At 38.9% G+C, this 21153-nt stretch overlaps 1 protein-coding gene and 1 long non-coding RNA gene across 8 annotated transcripts in view; one reads left to right on the forward strand and one right to left on the reverse strand.

Annotated features, from left to right (window-relative positions):
• Positions 1-17538, forward strand: part of LOC139178714 (uncharacterized) — a 36815-nt gene extending 19277 nt beyond the window's left edge. For 2 of the 3 annotated variants that reach the window (XR_011563193.1, XR_011563194.1), the window contains exons 2-3: positions 11899-12157; positions 17249-17538. This is a non-coding gene — a long non-coding RNA (uncharacterized lncRNA). The remainder of the gene's footprint in view (positions 1-11898; positions 12158-17248) is intronic. The other variant, XR_011563195.1, reaches the window with a different exon arrangement.
• Positions 1-21153, reverse strand: part of NEK10 (NIMA related kinase 10) — a 263826-nt gene that overhangs the window by 35887 nt on the left and 206786 nt on the right. For all 5 annotated transcript variants that reach the window (XM_070777294.1, XM_070777296.1, XM_070777293.1 and 2 more), the window contains 2 exons: positions 12971-13071; positions 2617-2727 (listed from right to left, as the gene is read on the reverse strand). In XM_070777294.1, coding sequence (XP_070633395.1) covers positions 2617-2727; positions 12971-13071 — 212 coding nt within the window. The remainder of the gene's footprint in view (positions 1-2616; positions 2728-12970; positions 13072-21153) is intronic.

The raw sequence follows: 21153 nt of genomic DNA on the forward strand, positions 1-21153 counted from the left end.
GCTAAGCCCATGAGCCACAACTACTGAGTCTACACTCTAAAGCCTGCGAGCCTCAGCTACTGAGCCTGTGCACTGCCAATACTGAAGCCCATGCACCCTAGAGCTGGTGCTCTGCAACAAGACAGGCTGACCCAGAGGAGACAAAATAAATCAGTTTATTGGTATTCATGATGTAATATGTGAATATCATGCAATAAATATCTGAAGGCTCCTCCACCTCTATTTTGATCTCCCCTATCTTTGTTTCTCAGCCTTATTTGCCAAGATAATCCAAAAGATCTCTCTATCTGATGAGCTAGGGTTTATAGTTTGTTTCCCTGCAGGAATTCATTTTTCTCCCCATCCCCTGTTTGTATATGTGCAGATACCACCGATGTAAGGCAAAGAAGCAAAAACATACTTCTTGTATTTCTTATCAAACAGCCCATATGACTGTCAGGGTAACTGACAGCACCGTGGGCCCGTGTGACTCCTCCTGTCCTCCCCCTGACCTCACTCAGGACTGTACTGGCCAGTAAGTCACATCTCTGTTGTCAGGGCCTTAGTCGTTAAGAGAAGTTTTTTAATAATCATCATGACCAAGTGGCCTCCATGCTCTGCTAGTCCCCAAAGACAATGATAAAGATGTTGGTTGAGGTATTCCTTGTGCCCATGTGACCAGTTATCAATTCATAAACTTGACTTAGGAAGGCACGTCCTGTTTCCGAGCACCAACCCCCACACCCTAAGTTAACTGTAAAACCATCCCAGTGGCTCCTCGAAGGTGTGGGGAGCAGCTGCAAATGCTTCTGGGTCATTGTCCACCTGATCTCCATCCCACCTTGTAAGTTTGCTGTTGTTCAATCACTAAGTCATGTTGGATTCTTTTGCAACCCCATGGACTGCAGCCTCTGTCCATGGGATTTCCCAGGCAAGAAACTGGAGTGGGTTGCCATTTCCCTCTCTAGGGGATCTTTCTGACCCAGGCATCAAACCCATGTCTCCTGTATTGGCAGGCAGATTCTTTACCACTGAACCACCAGGGAATTTCACCCTGTAAATTACTCTGGAACAAATTTGATTATACAGAGTTGCCTGCCTTGTTTCTAGGTCTCAAGATGCCTTCTCAGTTCAGTGGGCACTTTTGGTTCCCTCCATACTCCAACACTGCCCAGATTATGAGTTGATTTATGCTATAGATTGGATACAGTAAAATTTTCAAATAAACCTTAAATAAAAAGTTCATTGGCAGCATGCCTGAGCCAAAGTTTAAGTATATTCTGTTGTTGTTCAGTCACTAAGTTGTGCCTGACTCTTTGCGACCCCATGAACTCAGCATGCCCAGCTTCCCTGTCCTTTGCTGTCTCCCTAAGTCTGCTCAAATTCATGTCCATTGAGTCAGTGATGCCATCCAACCATATCATCCTCTGTCACCCCCTTCTCCTCTTGCCCTCAATCTTTCCCAGAATCAGAGTCTTTCCCAATGAGTTGGCTTTTGTATCAGGTGGCCAATGTATTAGAACTTCAGCTTCAGCACCAGTATGTGCTGAAACTTTTTAAAAATACACAAAATTGGAACAGGATCAAGCATCTTTACACCAGTGGGTCCAAGCTGTTTGGCCTGTGTCATTCTGGGACAGGAGAACAGAACCTGTGACCATCTCCAAGGCCTGTATCAGAATGGCTACCAACAAAGTCAAAAGGATACCCTTTCGCCAAGTTGTGTTAATCAGAAATAAACAGTTTTCTTTCCATCTGGGGTTGATTTAACCTCTTGGTGATTTAGTTTTCTTATGTAAGAATAGGAATATTTACCAGCACCCAAAGTCTAGGAGACTCTCTAATGTCAAAGAAGAAAAGAACTTTAAGAAATGGCTCGTTTCACCTTCTTAAGTGATAAAAATTATGACCTCAGATGCTTAAGTGACTTGTTCAGGGTTGCAAACTTCAATTTATGAGCTTGGTGAAGAATATTCCGATAAAGATTGGAGTGGAATTCTCTAAAAGGACATACATATTTGTTTATATTAAAGATATTTAATAACATTTCTTCTTAGGAAGCATACAATAACACTGAAAGAACTTTCTATTAGTCTTCTGAGGTTGATGGCTTCAGAAATAAAGGTGAGAAAATTAGAGGCAAAGACACATCCTTGATTTAATATCTTAAGTATGCTTTGGTCTCAGTGCTCATGTTCTCTCAAATTTGTATATTGACACTAATCCCCCAGGAGGGACCTTTGGGAGGTAAAAATAAAGCCCTTATATAAGTGTTCTTATTGAAAGTACCCTTATAAAAGAGGCCTGGAAGAGCTCCCTTACCTCCCTCTGCCACGTAAGGATATAGCAAGAAGTTGACAGTCTGAAACCTGGAAGAGGTTACTAGACTCAACTATTCTGGCACCCTGATCTTGGACTTCCAGATTCCAGAATTGTGAGCAATAAATTCCTGCTGCTTATAAACTCACAGTTTTTGGCATTTTTACTACAGCTGCCCAAATGGGCTAAGACAAACATTGATAACATGCTTTAGGAAAGGGCAGAGTTTAATAGAGGATTCAAGCATGGGAGGATAAAATTTAATTCATATGATGTGTTTTTGTTAGTAAAAGAATTTCTATATGTAGAATACTGTACCTTTTTAATTTCAGATTTCAAATTACAAGGGTTACTCTGCTGGCTGAAGAGGGATTTCTTGAATCTCTCTATAATCCTTCTTTTCAAGTTGTGGTGCAAAGCTGGAGGAAGCTGCATAACATGAGAAAATCATAATAAGCATGTCATTAACAATGCATAGCTGACTCTCAAGAAGCATTTGTGATGGTAACAATATTCATTCAATAGGACTAAAGAAGAATTTTAAATTTTGCTCCAAATAGCATGATTTGATACTACAATTTTTCAGTCTACAATCCAGAAAAAATATTTTACTGTGTTTTCTTTCAAAAGGTTACTTCTAATTATATTACTGTTCTTTCATTTCATTGATGTTATTTTTCACAGAACTAAACTACATATTAGTTGCACATATAAACTGAATTTTGTAAATAACAGACTTACAAGGAAAGATGTATTCTATGAAAGAAGAAAGAGAGAAATGAATATGTATACATTAGGGCTCAGTCAGGATGAATTAGATTTAATAAATAAGTAGTAGGAAGCCACTGTTTGGGGTAGAGAAGGGAAAGTATCATGAGAAGCACTATTTAGAGTTGGTAACTCCCTACTGTCACCCACCAGAAGCTTCCACCTCCCTGAGTCAAACACCACAAGGCCGAGCTGGTGCACGGCGTTTCAGGCGCTGCCCAGCGCGGTTCTGTCCGTCAAAGGGAAGGGCGGCAGTCTTCCCTGACATGCCTTATTGTCCGCTACAGCGCCAGTGCGTCCTTGAAAAGTGACTTACCCTGGTTCTGGCAACTAAATTGATATGCCTCTAGTTAACTTAGAATTGCTTTTACTACTCCTGATGGCTTGAATTGACTTTCATAAAACCTTTCTTGCATAAGTCAATATTCAGTCAAGTAAAGATTCACATACGGGGCATCACAAGGGACAGTACCCTATCTTTAAAGTTTTCGTGAAGAATTAAAGTTTTTGCACAGAATGGCAACTCATGCATAGTCTAACTGCAGATGACATAAGTCCAGGTAAATATACATATATATTATAATACTAAGGATGAAATGACTACTACCTATAATTTGTATGTGCCAGGCACTACTGTTCTCTTTTGTGGGCATTAGCCCACTTTTTTTCTTGACAATAAACTTATAAATCAGGAACTATTCTATAGGTGAGTAAGTCAGACTTTATATAACACCCAAGACACTTTCTGCGTCTCCCAGCTCTACTTTTGCTTGAGAGCAAACACCACCATCACTAGCATTACACTAGTATAACACTTTACAAACATTTCACATACTGTATTTCCCTTATCTCATAGTCCCATAGGCCACCTGAACGATGAAACTGAGTCTAGAAGAGAGAATGACTCCCTCAACATCACAAGTCTAAAAGTGTGGTTTTTGTTTGTTTTCATCATTCCAAAGTAACAGAAGGAAAAAATAAAATCTTGTATGTTTATATAGTAGGTTTCCTCAAACATAATATATGGATTCTTTCTGAGGAACTATATCCTCTAGTGTCTCCAAAAAATACATTGGCAGACCATCAGTAGTGAGAGGGTAACAGGCAGGAAGGCCAAGGGTCTCCAAATGGAGGAAATAGGGTGCAAGCATCAGATATTTTTCTCTTAAAATTCTGTGTTGCCATGACAATACCTGGTTCCACCTTAACTTAACTTTTTTCTAACCTTGAGCTAACCAATGCGTTTTTCTTATGGAAATGCTTTTCTTAAGCTATGTTAATGTATTATATATTTGCTTTGGAATTTGCCTTTCTTCAAAATAGTTCCAACTAGACTAACTTTTTTTCTTTTCTCAAACCTTGGGCTGATAATAGCTCAACAAACCAGTATTCATATCAATTGTTTCATGTCTAGGGGATGACACACCTCGTGCCATCCTATCTCAAAAATGCATATTGTGGGAGAGGGGCCTGGTGAAACTCCATCAGCCTTGAGGTGTCTCTCTTATCTGATTAACAGCTTCCTAACAGACATTCAGAAAACGAAGATCATGGCATCCGGTCCCATCACTTCAAGGGAAATAGATGGGGAAACAGTGGAAACAGTGTCAGACTTTATTTTTTTGGGCTCCAAAATCACTGCAGATGGTGACTGCAGCCATGAAATTAAAAGATGCTTACTCCTTGGAAGGAAACTTATGACCAACCTAGACAGCATATTGAAAAGCAGAGACATTACTTTGCCAACAAAGGTCCATCTAGTCAAGGCTATGGTTTTTCCTGTGGTCATGTATGGATGTGAGAGTTGGACTGTGAAGAAGGCTGAGTGCCGAAGAACTGATGCTTTTCAACTGTGGTGTTGGAAAAGACTCTTGAGAGTCTCCTGGACTGCAAGGAGATCCAACAAGTCCATTCTGAAGGAGATCAGCCCTGGGATTTCTTTGGAAGGAATGATGCTAAAGCTGAAACTCCAGCACTTTGGCCACCTCATGCGAAGAGCTGACTCATTGGAGAAGACTCTGATGCTAGGAGGGATTGGGGGCAGGAGGAGAAGGGGATGACAGAGGATCAGATGGCCGGATGGTATCGCGGGAGTTGGTGATGGACAGGGAGGCCTGGCGTGCTGCGATTCATGGGGTTGCAAAGAGTCAGATACGACTGAGCGACTGAACTAAACTGAACTGAACAGACATAAAACATCTGGCTAAAGACCAGCAGGGGGGCACTCTTTCTGCCCCCTTCTGATATCTATGTCAGAAGCTTTCTCTATCTCTTTTATACTTTGATAAAACTTTATTACACAAAAGCTCTGATCAAGCCTCGTCACTGGCCCTGGATTGAATTCCTCTCCTCCAGAGACCAAGAATCCTGGCATCTTTCATGGCTCAACAACAACTTTTCAGTAGCCCACAGGATCTGCTTTGATAGTGACTCAAATAATATCTTTCCTATCGAAAAAAAAGTGATTTGACATATTATTGTTTAAAAGGAGATTTCACTAAATGCTAAACTGTTCAGCATATCATCAAAATAAATACACAGAATGTAAAATTCTCTTGTTGTTGTTGCTCAGTCACTCAGTCATGTCTGACTCTTTGTGACCACATGGACTGAAGAACTATCTGGGCTTTCTTGTCTTTCAGTATCTCCCAGAGCTTGCTCAAACTCATGTCCGTTGAGTTGATGATACCATCCAACCATCTTATCTTCTGTTGCCCCCTTCTCTTCTTGCTCTCAATCTTTCCCAGCATCTGGGGCTTTTCCAATGAGTTGGTTCTTTGCATCAGTGGCCAAAGTATTGGAGTTTCAGCTTCATCATGAGTCCTTCCAATGAATATTCAGGGTTGATTTCCTTTTGTATTGACTGGTTTGATCTCCTTGCTGTCCAAGGGACTTTCAAGAGTCTTCTCTGGCACTACAATTCGAAAGCATCAATTCTTCAGCACTCAGCATTCTTTATGGTCCAACTCTCACATCTGTACATGACTACTGGAAAAACCATAGCTTTGACTATGTTGGCTTTTGTTGGAAAACTTATGTATCTGCTTTTTAATACACTGTCTAGGTTTGTCATAGCTTTTCTTCCAAGGAGCAAGCATCTTGTCATTTCATGGCTGCAGTCTCATCCATCGTGATTCTGGACCCCAAAATAAAGCCTGTCATGGTTTCCATTTTTTCCCCATCTATTTGCCTTAAGAGTTTACAAACCCTGAAAACCTCAGTCCACTTGAGAAACACAGATTTGCCCTAAATTCTATTTAATCTGTCATCCTTGCCCCTAGGAATCAGAAGATCCAGATGAGAGGGTACAGATGGATCTAACTTCATCCATCATCACTGCTGGAAAAAAACAGTATGTTGCCCTGATGACAGTATTTTCCATCTGAGGACAGCTCATTGCTATTCCGGACTACATCTCTGTATTCTTCTGGCAACAAGTATTGTTGCTAAGATGACAATCTAAAGGAGCTCCAACCAAACTAACAGTCTACTCTCTAGGAGACAGATGTTCCATTTTTAAAAAGTTGCAATATGCTAATTTTCAAAGCATTTATTTAACACAACAATCAAATTTTAACTATAGAGTTAAATCCAAACTTACACTGGCTGCAAAGTTTCTACCTAAGCAATAACACATGAAGACTCCTGCTAACATATGTATTTCAGTCACCTTAATTGCTCAAAGATCAATTTTGGTTTTCAGCAATGGAAGTGAACCACTGATTTCATTCTCAGCTCATTGGTCTTAAGATTACTATCTCATTTTTTATGAAAACAGATGAAAAATCACTGGAGGCAGGATAAGGATTCTAACATTGTGTCTCTAAAAATAGCTGCTTTTAGATGGCTTCCACAGATTTGTCTCCACGGAAATTGGGTAGGAAATGTCACCACCAGCCAAAAGTAAGCAGTTTCCCATTTAAAGTCACTTGTTGGTTGTCAGAAGGGACCTGGTTCTGCAATTCAGGGTGCTATCACAGCATAAGTCTGTGAGAGTTTGAGAGCCTAGTATATAAATACATGAACAAGAAGGGTTTTTTGGTTTGCTTTGTCAATTCAGTTTTACTTTCAGAAGTTTTCCTTTGCCATTACCAGAGGGGAAAAACTGATCCTGGTCTTCAACCTTTGGTGAATATGCGAGTGTAATGTTTAGTCTTTTATTTATCTCCTTTATTTGAAAGGCATTAAGTTTGGTAAGCACTGTAATTTAGTTTCCCAAAGAGTAATCATTCCTTACTATGTACAAAGTCATAAACTTTAAAGAATTCTGGAAGTACATTTTTACAATCACCATGGTTATATCTGAACTTGCAGCAAGGAATGGCATTTTGCCAAAAACATGAAATAATTTGTTATGCTGGAAGTGTAAGAGCATAATAATTAGGTGTTAATAATTGTTTCATTCTTGCTTTAAAATACTTTGGAATCCAGTAAAGAAATAAAATATATCCATTTATTTATTTTTTTTGACCATGAAATTTGATTGATTATTATTTTTTGTACTTTACAATATAGTATTGGTTTTGCCATACATCAACATGAATCTGCCACAGGTGTAATGTATTCCCCTTCCTGAACCCCCCTCCCACCTCCCTCCCCATACCATCCCTGTGGGTCATCCCAGTGCACCAGCCCCAAGCATCCTGTATCATGTATTGAACCTGGACTGGCGATTCGTTTCACATATGATATTATACATGTTTCAATGCCATTCTCCCAAATCATTCCACCCTCACCCTCTCCCACAGAGTCCAAAAGACTGTTCTATACATCTGTGTCTCTTTTGCTGTCTTGCATACAAGGTTATCATTACCATCTTTCTAATTTCCATATATATGCATTAGTATACTGTATTGGTGTTTTTCTTTCTGGCTTACTTCACTCTGTATAATAGGCTTCAGTTTCATCCACCTCATTAGAACTGATTCAAATGTATTCTTTTTAATGGCTGAGTAATACTCCATTGTGTATATGTACCACAGCTTTCTTTTCCATTCATCTGCTGATGGACATCTAGGTTGCTTCCATGTCCTGGCTATTATAAGCAGTGCTGTGATGAACATTGGGGTACACGTGTCTCTTTCAATTCTGGTTTCCTCGGTGTGTATGCCCAGCAGTGGGATTGCTGGGTCATATGGCAGTTCTATTTCCAGTTTTTTAAAGAATCTCCACACTGTTCTCCATAGTGGTTGTACTAGTTTGCATTCCCACCAACAGTGTAAGAGGGTTCCCTTTTCTCCACACCCTCTCCACCATTTATTGCTTGTAGACTTTTTGATAGCAGCCATTCTGACTGGCGTGAGATGGTACCTCATTGTGGTTTTGATTTGCATTTCTCTGATAATGAGTGATGTTGAGCATCTTTTCATGTGTTTGTTAGCCATCTGTATGTCTTCTTTGGAGAAATACCTGTTTAGGTCTTTGGCCCATTTTTTGGTTGGGTCATTTATTTTGATGGAATTGAGCTGCAGGAGTTGCTTGCATACTTTTGAGATTAATTCTTTGTCAGTTGCTTCATTTGCTATTATTTTCTCCCATTCTGAAGAGTGTCTTTTCACCTTGCTTATAGTTTCTTTTGTTGTGCAGAAGCTTTTAATTTTAATTAAGTCCCATTTGTTTATTTTTGCTTTTATTTCCAATATTCTAGGAGGTGGGTCATAGAGGATCCTGCTGTGACTTATGTCGCAGACTGTTTTGCCTATGTTCTCCTCTAGGAGTTTTATAGTTTCTGGTCTCACATTTAGATTAATCCATTTTGAGTTTATTTTTGTGTATGGTATTAGAAAGTGTTCTAGTTTCATTCTTTTACAAGTGGTTGACCAGTTTTCCTAGCACCACTTGTTAAAGAGATTGTCCTTTCTCCATTGTATATTCTTGCCTCCTTTGTCAAAGATAAGGTGTTCATACGTGCGTGGATTTATCTCTGGGCTTTCTATTTTGTTCCATTGATCTATATTTCTGTCTTTGTGCCAGTACCATACTGTCTTGATGACTGCAGCTTTGTAGTATAGCCTGAAGTCAGGCAGGTTGATTCCTCCAGGTCCATTCTTCTTTCTCAAGATTGCTTTGGCTATCTGAGGTTTTTGTATTTCCGTACAAATTGTGAAATTATTTGTTCTAGCTCTGTGAAAAATACCGTTGGTAGCTTGATAGGGATTGCATTGAATCTATAGATTGCTTTGGGTAGTATATTCATTTTCACTATATTGATTCTTCTGATCCATGAACATGGTATATTTCTCCATCTATTAGTGTCCTCTTCGATTTATTTCACCAGTGTTTTATAGTTTTATATATATATAGGTCTTTTGTTTCTTTAGGTAGATACATTCCTAAGTATTTTATTTTTTTCATCGCAATGGTGAACGGAATTGTTTCCTTAATTTCTCTATTTTCTCATTGTTGGTGTATAGGAATGCAAGGGATTTCTGTGTGTTGATTTCATATCCTGCAAATTTACTATATTCATTGATTAGCTCTAGTAATTTTCTGGTGGAGTCTTTAGGGTTTTCTATGTAGAGGATCATGTCATCTGCAAACAGTGAGAGTTTTACTTCTTCTTTTCTAATCTGGATTCCTTTCATTTCTTTTTCTGCTCTGATTGCTGTGGCCAAAACTTCCAAAACTATATTGAATAGTAGTGGTGAGACTGGGCACCCTTGCCTTGTTCCTGACTTTAGGGGAAATGCTTTCAATTTTTCACCATTGAGGATAATGTTTGCTGGGGGTTTGTCATATATACTTTTATTATGTTGAGGTATGTTCCTTCTATTCCTGCTTTCTGGAGAGTTTTTATCATAAAGGGATGTTGAATTTTGTCAAAGGCTTTCTCTGCATCTATTGAGATAATCATATGGCTTTTATTTTTCCATTTGTTAATGTGGTGTATTACATTGATTGATTTGCGGATATTGAAGATTCCTTGCATCCATGGGATAAAGCCCACTTGGTCATGATGTATGATCTTTTTAGTGTGTTGTTGGATTCTGATTGCTAGAATTTTGTTAAGGATTTTTGCATCTATGTTCATCAGTGATATTGGCCTGTAGTTTTTTCTTTTTTTGTGGCATCTTTGTCAGGTTTTGGTATTAGGGTGATGGTGGCCTCATAGAATGAGTTTGGAAATTTACCTTCCTCTGCAATTTTCTGGAAGAGTTTGAGTAGGATAGGTGTTAGCTCTTCTCTAAATTTTTGGTGGAATTCAGCTGTGAAGCTGTCTGGACCTGGGCTTTTGTTTGCTGGAAGATTTCTGATTATAGTTTCAATTTCGGTGCTTGTGATGGGTCTATTAAGATTTTCTATCTCTTCCTGGTTCAGTTTCGGAAAGTTGTACTTTTCTAAGAATTTGTCCATTTCTTCCAAGTTGTCCTGTCTTGATCATTTTTATATGTTAATAATAAAAACCTTTAAAGGTTTCATTATTTTTTATTTTTATTATTAATATATAAAAATGATCAAGACAGGCATATGGAAATTAAATTTCAAAGGATATTTCTCTTAATTTGGTAGTGAATTGTTAAGGTAACCAAAAAGCTATTTGAAGTTATTTCCATAACACTACAGTTAAAAAAGCTTCCCCACATATTTATATCAGTATTTAAATGGAAATGTGTTTTTGAATATAATACCTTTACTCAATAGAGATATGGCAGAGTATATTTTGATTTATTAACCAATTTTCTTGCCCCTTCACCTACTTTTATTCAATCAGGTAGACAGTTTTGTGGGGTTGCATAAGGGAAAGGTTGTAGGCAGAAAATGGAGGAAAAAGTAATCAACTTTAGACTCTTAAGTCTCAAAAGGGTAGCCCTCAGGGTAACTGGAAAGAATACCAGATTTAGTTTAAAAGTGAACCAACCAAAAAATACATAAAAAACAATTCAAACATGATAGATAAGAGCCAGGCTACTCTCCAGGATGGGCAGAAGTCAAAGGAGGAACAGTGAGAAGCTGGAGGTTGGCAGGTTCCAAATAAGGGAGCCCCTCATAAAGCCCCCAGGCTAACTGTGCCAGTTGTCAGTTTGTTTACTCTCACTTCCAAATCCACCTTCTCTGTCCTGTTTGTGATACTGAAACATATATCCCTTGTCAGCTGGCTGGATGTTCAGATCTATCAGCAGAGGGCGCTAGTAGAGGATTCAGCCTGTCTTTCTGGTTCCAGTGATGCTCCTCCCTTACCTTAGTTGGGCAGCACTGAATGGTCAGCAGGGAAGGGAACTTCAAGTGGTGCTAACCCTCAGCCAAATTCAGTGGCACCAACCCTGCAACCAGCTTTCTGAAGAGTTCCATGGAGCAGAACCTACCTCTGACACCTCACCTGGTTCCACGGAGGGCAGTTCCTAGCATGTTATCCTTACATGCTGCTTTCCAGCAGGTCCAAAGCACAGAACCTCAGAACATTTCTCTGGTTTTTCCAGTAAGGTCTGAACCTCAGCCCAGGATAGGGTGTCCTCTTTCATTTTGTTCCTTTCTTGGGTGCTCTTACTTAGCCCTATAAATAGTGACTTCCCTATCTGCTCTTATGGTCTTTAAATTTCTCTTCCCCTCCTCAGTAGACGCTGCTGCTAAGTCACGTCCGTTGTGTCTGATTCCTTGCAACCCCATGGACTGTAGCCCACCAGGCTCCTCCGTCCATGGGATTTCCCAGGCAAGAGTACTGGGGTGGGTTGCCGTTGCCTTCTCCACCTCAATAGATGATACGCTGTTATTATGAGTAATTCTTATATAAGTATTTAAGTGAAACTGTCCCTGTTGAAATCATTGTGGTTTCTGTTCCCTTTTCTGTTCCCTCTTCTATGAAAAGAGTCTTTTCATAGACCCTTAATGAAACAGATTTGGTTCCAGGATTGTCCAGGAGGAGCCACACAGATGGTATTTGAAAACTGGTTTGATTGTACCCTTGGAACTGAGCCCACTGATGGGTTATTTGCCAGGAGGACACAAGATGCTAGTGATCCATGGCATGCAGTGCTGCTGCAGTTCATCACAGTCATCTGGGTGAAGAGCCAACTGAAGGGAGCACCCTGGAAGCCTGAGCGACTGCTACATTTGATGATCAGGCAGTATGAAGACCACACGGACGGGGAGGGAGGTGGGTCCTTCAGATGTACTGGAGCACTTACAGAGACAATGACAGGCTTGGGTCCTTTAACTGTCAGCTCAAATCATAGTCTAAGAGCCAGAAAGATTCCATGACAGCCCTAATAGAATGTACTTCTTGCTACCACAGCACTGGTATAGCTAATAATCAAACAGGAATCTAATTGAGTAGATTGCTGAGTTACAGTGTCAGCTGAATGCTCATTTCACCAAATTTCTCATGCAAAAGGTAAAAAAAAAAAAAAAAATTAGAATACTAAAACTCCAAGTAGGGACATGTTGTTGGACCCAGATAAAACTGACTATCTTGAAACTCAACTCACTGAGCTATCATTGCCAGCGGAAGTAGCTTTAAACCCTGCATCTGAGAAGACAAGCCTTCTTTTGCTTCAAAACTCTATACTAACCTCACCCAGGACAAATGAGGGCTAATATTTTTAAAAGAGATACTCATTCCTCTTAAGACCCACAATAGTGAGCTTTAAGTCAAGAACAAGGGTCATATCTCATATGACCCATCTCATATCATATTTCCTCTTTGGTAATGATGTGTACCAGTTCCCCTGGATATGGTATGATCCAGCGAAATATGATCCAGGGGAACTGGTACACATCATTACCAAAGAGGTAATAGCTTATACATTAAAAAAATAAAAAACTGCAAGATTTTGTTATTCCATATTAGTAGCAACCCAGAGAACATGCACAGGAGTGGATTCTAAAAGTGTCTCAAAGAGTTCTTTGGCAATATTAGCACCAAACTTGTACTTAAGATGAAAAGGAAATAAAAAGCTGGCACACTGACCTGAGTGATGTAGATGACTTTGTGCAGCTGGATTAGGATCTGCTGAATAGGATCACTGATCTGACGTACTTTCCTCTGTGACACAGCAATTCCTGCAGATGCTGTGGATAAAAAAATCTGCAGTTAGTGAAGACCCTGGTTTTCCCCTTCAAACACCATATTAATGGGAAAATGGGGTAAAATTCAGGGGGAAAAAAACAATTGAAGCAAAAACCCTCATCCTGCCAATGAAACATTATGTAGAGAGTTTGTAACACTTCAATATGTTATGATATTGGATGCATAATTCCTTCCTTCTACTTCTCAGACCCCTAAGTAACATGATGATGTTATTGATAACATCTGGAAGACTATTTATCACTTGGAAAATTTGCTTGCAATTACACCAGGCTGCCACTAGCAGTCAGTGGTGTATTGTATACTGTGTCCACTAAAAAGGTAGGCATCAGATATGTGCAGTTAAGAGACTATCACACTTTAAAATTTTTAATTCATTATAGCAAATAAAACTAATTTTATTAAAACTACCAAATTGCAAATACTGAATAGGTAATCTTACAAAGCAAACAAAAAAACTAATAAGTTATAATTTGTAATATAATCAATGGTTTGAAAATTGTTATGAATTATAATTTTCACCTCCCTTCGGGTATCAGTAAGAGACATTCATAATGTATTCTGAGTTCTCATCATACAGCCACATCACTTTCACAGTCCTAGGCTAGCTTGGTGCCAAACTGCATATAAGCCACTTTCCCAGATTCACATGTCATAGGCACAAGTCCCACTCTTAACTTCAAGGAATGTAAAGCTATTTAAAAGAAAGGCCTCAACCTCCATGTTAGTCACAGGTCCCCTCTGCCTCCTCTCAACCTCAGATCCACAATGGAAGAAAAACCAGATAGGTGGATGTATACTATCCTCTCTCCCATCTTCTTGTTCTTTCCCTTCCTTGCTACAACCGGTAGCATGCTTTCTAAAATAATGCTTTTCTTCCCAAATTCTCATTTTTAAAGAAAAGTTCCAAAGACCTTCTTTTTTTACCTCAATGAAACCTTGAGTAGATGAAATTAAAGGTGAACACAATCATTGCTTTAGCAACAGCTAAGATTTTGAAAAATGATTCTTATATAAGTGCTTTCTTAGAAGGCTTAAATATTTTACCCTAAAAATTTATTTTCAGAACATTTATAGAGAAAATTTAATGTGGTCATTAAAAGATTCAATTTGTCTTACAATTAGCATATGAAAGTGTATATTTAGGAAACAAACTACAAAAAAAGAAAATATTCTTTTTCTTACGGGTGCTTTTACTGTGTTGAGAAATTCACACAAGAAATCATCTAGTTCTAATCCATCTACATATAATACCATTTAAATGTTTGAAATTAAAAGGATCTACCTCCTCTAGGAACTGTGTCTAACTTCTTGTAAACATGAGTTACTTGACCTTTCAGATGAGGCTTAATAAATTACCCTTTAGTGTAAAAATGTGAAGATAAACCAGAAAGAATTAAGGTAGTTCTGAAATAGAAAACAGAGAACTGGGCATATCTGCTTCAGCCTGCAGAGATGGCCAAGTATACATACATTATATTTTCTACAGTAATGTTTCTTTGCAGAAATAATTATTCTTTTAAAATAATTTTTTTTATTTTTTATAGTTTTATTTTTTAATTAATTTATTTTTTATTGAAGGATAATTGCTTTACAGAATTTTGCTGTTTTCTGTCAAACCTCAACATGAATCAGCCATAGGTATACATACATCCCCTCCCTTTTGAACCTCCCTCCTATCTCCCTCCCCACACCACCCCTGTAATTACTTGTTTGTCTAGACTGATATCTAAAACTTATGTAGTTTAGTTGATGTTTTATATCTGTGGCCATATATATAAAACAGAAATAGTTAGCTAGAATGCCTGCCTTCTGTACTACTCAATATGCAGTGCAACAATTTTTCTTTAAGACCTTTGGCCACTACTCTCTCAATCCCAGTAATTCCTTGAGTTTTGAAAATAGCTTTGATTTCTTACTCTCTAAAAAGTACATTTTAAAATGTATATTTACAGATGCCTATTATAAAATAGGCAGACAAATGTGCAATAACCTAAGTAATCACAGAAGAGACTCTAGAACCCCTGGGACCACCGTCCATCAGCCTTCTCCCCAGAGGCAACCTCTGATACCAGCTTGGTGCGTTGCCTTTCAGTTACTTTTCTATTTACATATTTCAGTGTGCACCTTCAGAGCAATATTTTTCAAACTATGGTTGAGTCCTGAATCAGTTTAATGAGCCAGGACCAGCTTTTGAAAAGTGGAAAGGAATGGCACGGAATAAAACAGGATACAAAAATTTCAGAGTACTGCATGTAGTAAGGGTTCACTCAGTCTAGATATGAAATGTGTGCCTTCCTGAGGATCATTTCCAAAAAATAAAACACTTTGAAAGCTACTATTATAGAAAATCTATAGTGCTACCTCATGCTTTCTTTCCCTCTTTTTAAATAAATGGTGACACATTGTAAGTCTGGTTACAATTTTTATTCTGTCTGTCTTGGAGATTATTTCTTATCAAATATAGTTATATAATTTCTTATCAGTTATAGCTCATTTTTAATGACCACCATTGAACAGTACTACATGTTCTGCATGCATGTTCTGTATGCATGCATACACTTCTGTCTTGATAGGGACTTAGTTTTCTTTCAACTTATTATGATAGTAAATGATGCTGCAGTGAATATATGTGTTCATACAGTGAATATGTGTGTGTGTGCCTCACTGTGCATAGTGCAAGAGGTCTTTTAGTGTAAATGAGAAATTAAGTAGCTGGGCCCTTTGATACATATATTTGCAATTTTAACAAATACATGTTAAAGGAGCTGAATCAATTTGCACTCTAACCAGAAGAGAATCCACTTTTCTATCCCTTGATCAACACTATAGTCAAACTTTTCAATTTTACCACTGTGATTTTTTTTTGTGTTGTGTTTATCTCAATGCTGATGAGGTGCTGCACTTCTTTGGTGAATTTTCTGTTTCCCAAGTTTCTTTTTTCTTATTGATTTGTATATGCCCTTTACATTGTCTGAATACTAATCCTTTTACTGTATTTTATATGTTATAAGTATTTTCCCCTAATCTGTTACTTCTGTTCAGTTTAAAGGGCAATTCCCAACCCCATCACCTAGACTAAAGACAGTCTCTCAAGGTTATCTGCTGCTGTTATGCCATGACAAGTCAGGATTGCATGACCAGTTCAGCACTCTGGGTGCTCTGGCAGGATTACTGAGATGTGAGTGATCACGTGGGTTAGGACTGGGGAGAAGAAAGAAATTTAAGGTTCATAATGATGGGAGTCTGACTATAACACTTGCAAACCCTCTTGATTTCCTGAACAACTTCAGCTAATCCTAGGTAGGATAATTTTTATTCCTCCTTTTCTACCTTATCAAATCATCACTGTTTTTTATATTCCCCATCCCAAAATATGTAGCCATTAGTAATTTTAGGAATACAAAAATAATAAAAATCCAAATATATATCTTTAAAATTTTTATTCATTAGACATTAATAACTACCAACTTCATGGCAAATGTTAGCCATATAAAGCATTCTCCCTGTCTTTCAGATTAGCACACTGAAAATACTATACTTAACTATTCACCAAAAATATAACACATATTTATATTGACAATTTTATTAAAAGAAATTTCCCTTAAAAAGAGATCATAGGTGTAATTCCCTGGTGGTTCAGTGGTTAGGAATCTATGTTCTGTCAAGGGCCTGGGTTTGTTCCCTGATTGGGGAACTAAGATCCTGCATGCTACAGAATGTGGACAGGAAAAAAAAAAAAAAGATACCATATAAACTGATCTTATTTCAATGTCAGTCATGCATAGTATGTTCATGAGTCATACCTATATACTTCCTGCTGCAAAAGATAGAAAGTATTTGGTCTCATTAAAATTTAAATAAAATCAAAGTTTAAATTGGAACACTCTGTATTCCTTTTATGGTTTTATTAAAATAGGGAGCTGAATTAGTGTTTTAAAACTTAGGAGGAAACCACAAAATTCATTATAAGTGGCAATTTACTTAAAATGCCAAACAATCATATCTGCTAGCTCACTGTGTGGTGGACATGACACTGAACAGCTAAGTCTCCCCTCTGAGGTGGTGGTAGGAGGACCTAGAGAGGTGCTGGCAAGGGTTTCACACATGTTGTCTCATGTGGTCCTCGTAACTGTTCTGAACGGTGTCCTCATTTTACAGATAACTGAAATTAAGAAGAGTGTCCAACCAAGCCTGAAGAACTGGGACCTGCAATTAGATGGGCCCTAACTCTACACTTACTCAACTCTCCTAACTTGTTACCAGGAGACCATGAAACCATGGACCACGTAACCTAACACGTATGCTCCTTCCCACACCTGAAATACTACTTCTTTTCTTAAAAGGAGCTGCTACTTCTAACACGTTCTCATTGTACCTTTTAACATTTAATGGATCAAATATTTTTGGAAAGCAAGTACATGTAATAAATTGGAAACATTATGCCTTCATACCCTGTGCAGTACACTATATCTGGTTTATTATCTCATGACACATTACAATAGTGAAGTTAGGGGCCCGCTCCTGGTCCAGTCTACTGAAGTTACAATTCACAGCACAAGCTCTGAACCTCTTAGTTACTACAAAATGATCAAGAGATGGACTACACATATTCCCCAATTGACCAAGACATAGTATACTATTTTTCTGAATTTTCTCTGCTAAGAATCAGGGATTTTTGAACAACAGGGGAAGGGAAAGTTTACAGCAGGAGCTCCCTGAAAAAGTAAAAACAAAACAAAACAAAACAAAACAAAAAATATATATATATATATATATATATATATATATATATATATATTAGGGCAGAGCCAAGATTACTGAGAGGGAAGACATGGAGTTTCTGTTGCCCTACAACTAGGATACTCACAAGATGCTGGTGGGGGGCCTCTGAAAACCAGACAGATGGGAGGAACCCACTAAGCAATCAGGTAGTATGTGAACGGGAGCAAAGAGGGAGGAAAAGTGGAGGCCAGACAGGACTGGTGTGGCTGAGGAGTGACTGGGAGCACCCAGAGGCATGCGTGCCTCCAGGATGTTAACAGGGAGTAGAAAGGACCTTCAGAGGTTGTAGGATGAGGAGGGGGGAATGTGCTTGGCATTCCCTCCTGCCCACTTGGCCCCAGGGAGCTTGCACAGGCTTCAAGCCTGGTCCTATGCCCTTCAGGGACCTCTCTGCCCACGTGAGTACTGGGGGTGTGAGAGGGAGTGGGAAGAAGGATGCAAGCCAAACTGGGGAGCCCTCAGGGGTCAGGAGAAGTGCCTGCTGCTCCCTTGCCCACTGAGCCCACAGGAGTCTCCTAAGGCCCTGGGCCTGGCTCTCCAGCCTCTGGGGCCCTCTCTGCCCTTTAAGGTGCCTTTCACCCTACAGGACCTACTCTGCCTATGTAGGTCCTATGGGTGTGAGAGGAGGGGAATATGACGAAGAGCCAAGCCCTGGGGGGAGAGTCACTTGGGATTCAGAGGATCGGGGAACCTGCCTGGTATTCTACCCACTTGGCCCCAGGGAGCCTCCTGGGGCCCCAGGTGTGATCCTGCACACCCTAAGGCAGGAGAGACTGCAGAGGCCCCCTCAGCTAGGCTGAACCCAAGCCCCAACCCCCAATCAGGGCCTTTTCCAGCAGTGTGGGTCCTGAATCAGGACCCTGCCCCTGCCTAAAGCTAGCCTCCACATAAACCCAGCCCCTGCCTAAGCCCTGCCCCTCACAGCTGAGGTTTTTCTGTCTTTTTGTTGCTTTTGTCGTTGTTTTGTTTTGTTTTGTTTGGGTTTTTTTTTGGTTCTTTGCCATTATCGAGTTCTGTTTTACCCTTCAGTGGTTCTTTTGTATATATTCTTCTTATTTTTTAATAAAATAACTGTTAATTTTCTGCATTCATTTTTTTTTTTTTTGTTATTGTTATGCTCCCTTTTTGGAGAAGGCAATGGCACCCCACTCCAGTACCCTTGCCTGGAAAATCCTGTGGACGGAGGAGCCTGGTAGGCTGCAGTCCATGGGGTCGCTAAGAGTCGGACACGACTGAGCAACTTCCCTTTCACTTTTCACTTTCATGCATTGGAGAAGGAAATGGAAACCCACTCCAGTGTTCTTGCCTGGAGAATCCCAGGAACGGGGGAGCCTGGTGGACTGCCGTCTATGGAGTCACACAGAGTCGGACACGACTGAAGCAACTTAGCAGCAGCAGCATGCTTCCTTTTATTTTTTATGATCATTTATGATTTTTTTCTTCTTTGCTACTGGAGCTTAGTTTTACCCTCCAGTACTTGTTTTACATAGATTATTATTTTTCTGAATATATCTGTTAGTTTTCTAAATTTAATTTGTAATTATTTGCATTGCCCTGCTCCTTTTTTTGGCATGCCCTGTGGCTTGCAAGATCCCACTTCATGGGCCAGAGATCAGGCCTGAGCTCCTGAGGTGGGAGAACTGAGTCAGAACCACTGGACTAACAGAGAACATCATGCCCCAGGGAATATTAATTGAGGTGATACTTAAGAATAAATTTACCTAAGGAAGCAAAAGACTTCAGAAGACTGAGAAAGCTTCAGTGTTCTCAGAAAACTATAAAACTCTGATGAAAGAAATCAAAGAGGACACAAACAGAGAGATATATCATATTCTTGGATTAAAAGAACCAATATAGTAAAGATGAATATACTACCCAAAGCAATCTACAAATTCACTGCAATTTCTATCAAATTGCCATGGCAATTCCACAAAATTGGAACAAAAAAATCTTACAGTTTGTACGGAAACATGTAAGACCCCAAACAGCCAAAGTAATCTTGAGAAAGAAAAATGGAGCAGGAGGAATCAGGCTTCCTGACTTCAAACTTTACTAAAAAGCTACAGTAATCAAAATAGTATGGTACTGGCACAAAAACAGAAATATAAACCAATGGTACAGGATAGAAAGCCCAGATATAAACCCATGGACCTAAAATCACCTAGTCTACAACAAAGGAGGTAAGAATATACAATGGAGAAAAGACAGCCTCTTCAATAAGTGGTGCTGGGAAATCTAGACAGGTACATGTAAAAGAATGAAATTAGAATACTACCTAATATCATACATAAAATAAACTCAAAATGAAGTAAAGACCTAAATGTAAGACTATAAAACTCTTGGAGGAAAACAAAGGAAAAACACTCTTTGACATAAATCACAGCAAGATCTTTTTTGAGCCACCTCCTGAAATAATGAAAATAAAAACAAAATAAACAACTGGGATCCAATTACACTTAAAAACTTTTGCACAACAAAGGAAACCATAAGCAAGACAAAAAGACAAACCTCAGAATGGGACAAAATATTTACAAACAAAGCCATGGACAAAGGGTTAATCTCCAAAATATACAATCAGCTCATGGAGTTAAATATTTTAAAAAATAAAATAAAAAAATAGGCAGAAGATCTAAATAAACATTTCTCCAAAGAAGAAATATAGATGGCCAATAAACACAAGAAATGATGCTCAACATCACTAATTATCAGCAAAATACAAATCAAAACTACAATGAGGTACCAGGTCATACCAGCCAAAATGGCCATCATCAAAAAATCCACAAACATCAAATGCTGGAGAGGGTGTGGAGAAAAGGGAACTCTCTTACACTGTTGGTTGGAATGTAAATTGGTACAGCCACTGTGGAGAACAGTACAGCGATACCTTAAAAAACTAAACACAGAACTACCATATGATCCAGCAATCCCGAAACAGGCCATATACCCTAAGAAAACCACAACTCAAAAAGACACATGTACCCCAGTGTTCATCACAGCACTATTTACAATAGCCTGGACATGGAAGCAACCTAGATGTCCACTGACAGATGAATGAATAAAGATGTAGTACATATACACAATGGAATATTATTCAGTCACAAAAAGGAATGAAATTGGGTTAGTAGTAGGGATGTGGATGAACCTAGAGCCTGTCATACAGAGTGAAGTAAGTAAAAAAGAGAAAAATATCATATATTAATGCATATATATGGAATCTAGAAAAATGGTGCAGATAAACAGGAACAGAGGCACAGACATGGAGAACAAAGCTGAATGTATGT

This window comes from Bos indicus, chromosome 22 (assembly GCF_029378745.1).
Source record: "Bos indicus isolate NIAB-ARS_2022 breed Sahiwal x Tharparkar chromosome 22, NIAB-ARS_B.indTharparkar_mat_pri_1.0, whole genome shotgun sequence".
Taxonomy (NCBI): domain Eukaryota; kingdom Metazoa; phylum Chordata; class Mammalia; order Artiodactyla; family Bovidae; genus Bos; species Bos indicus.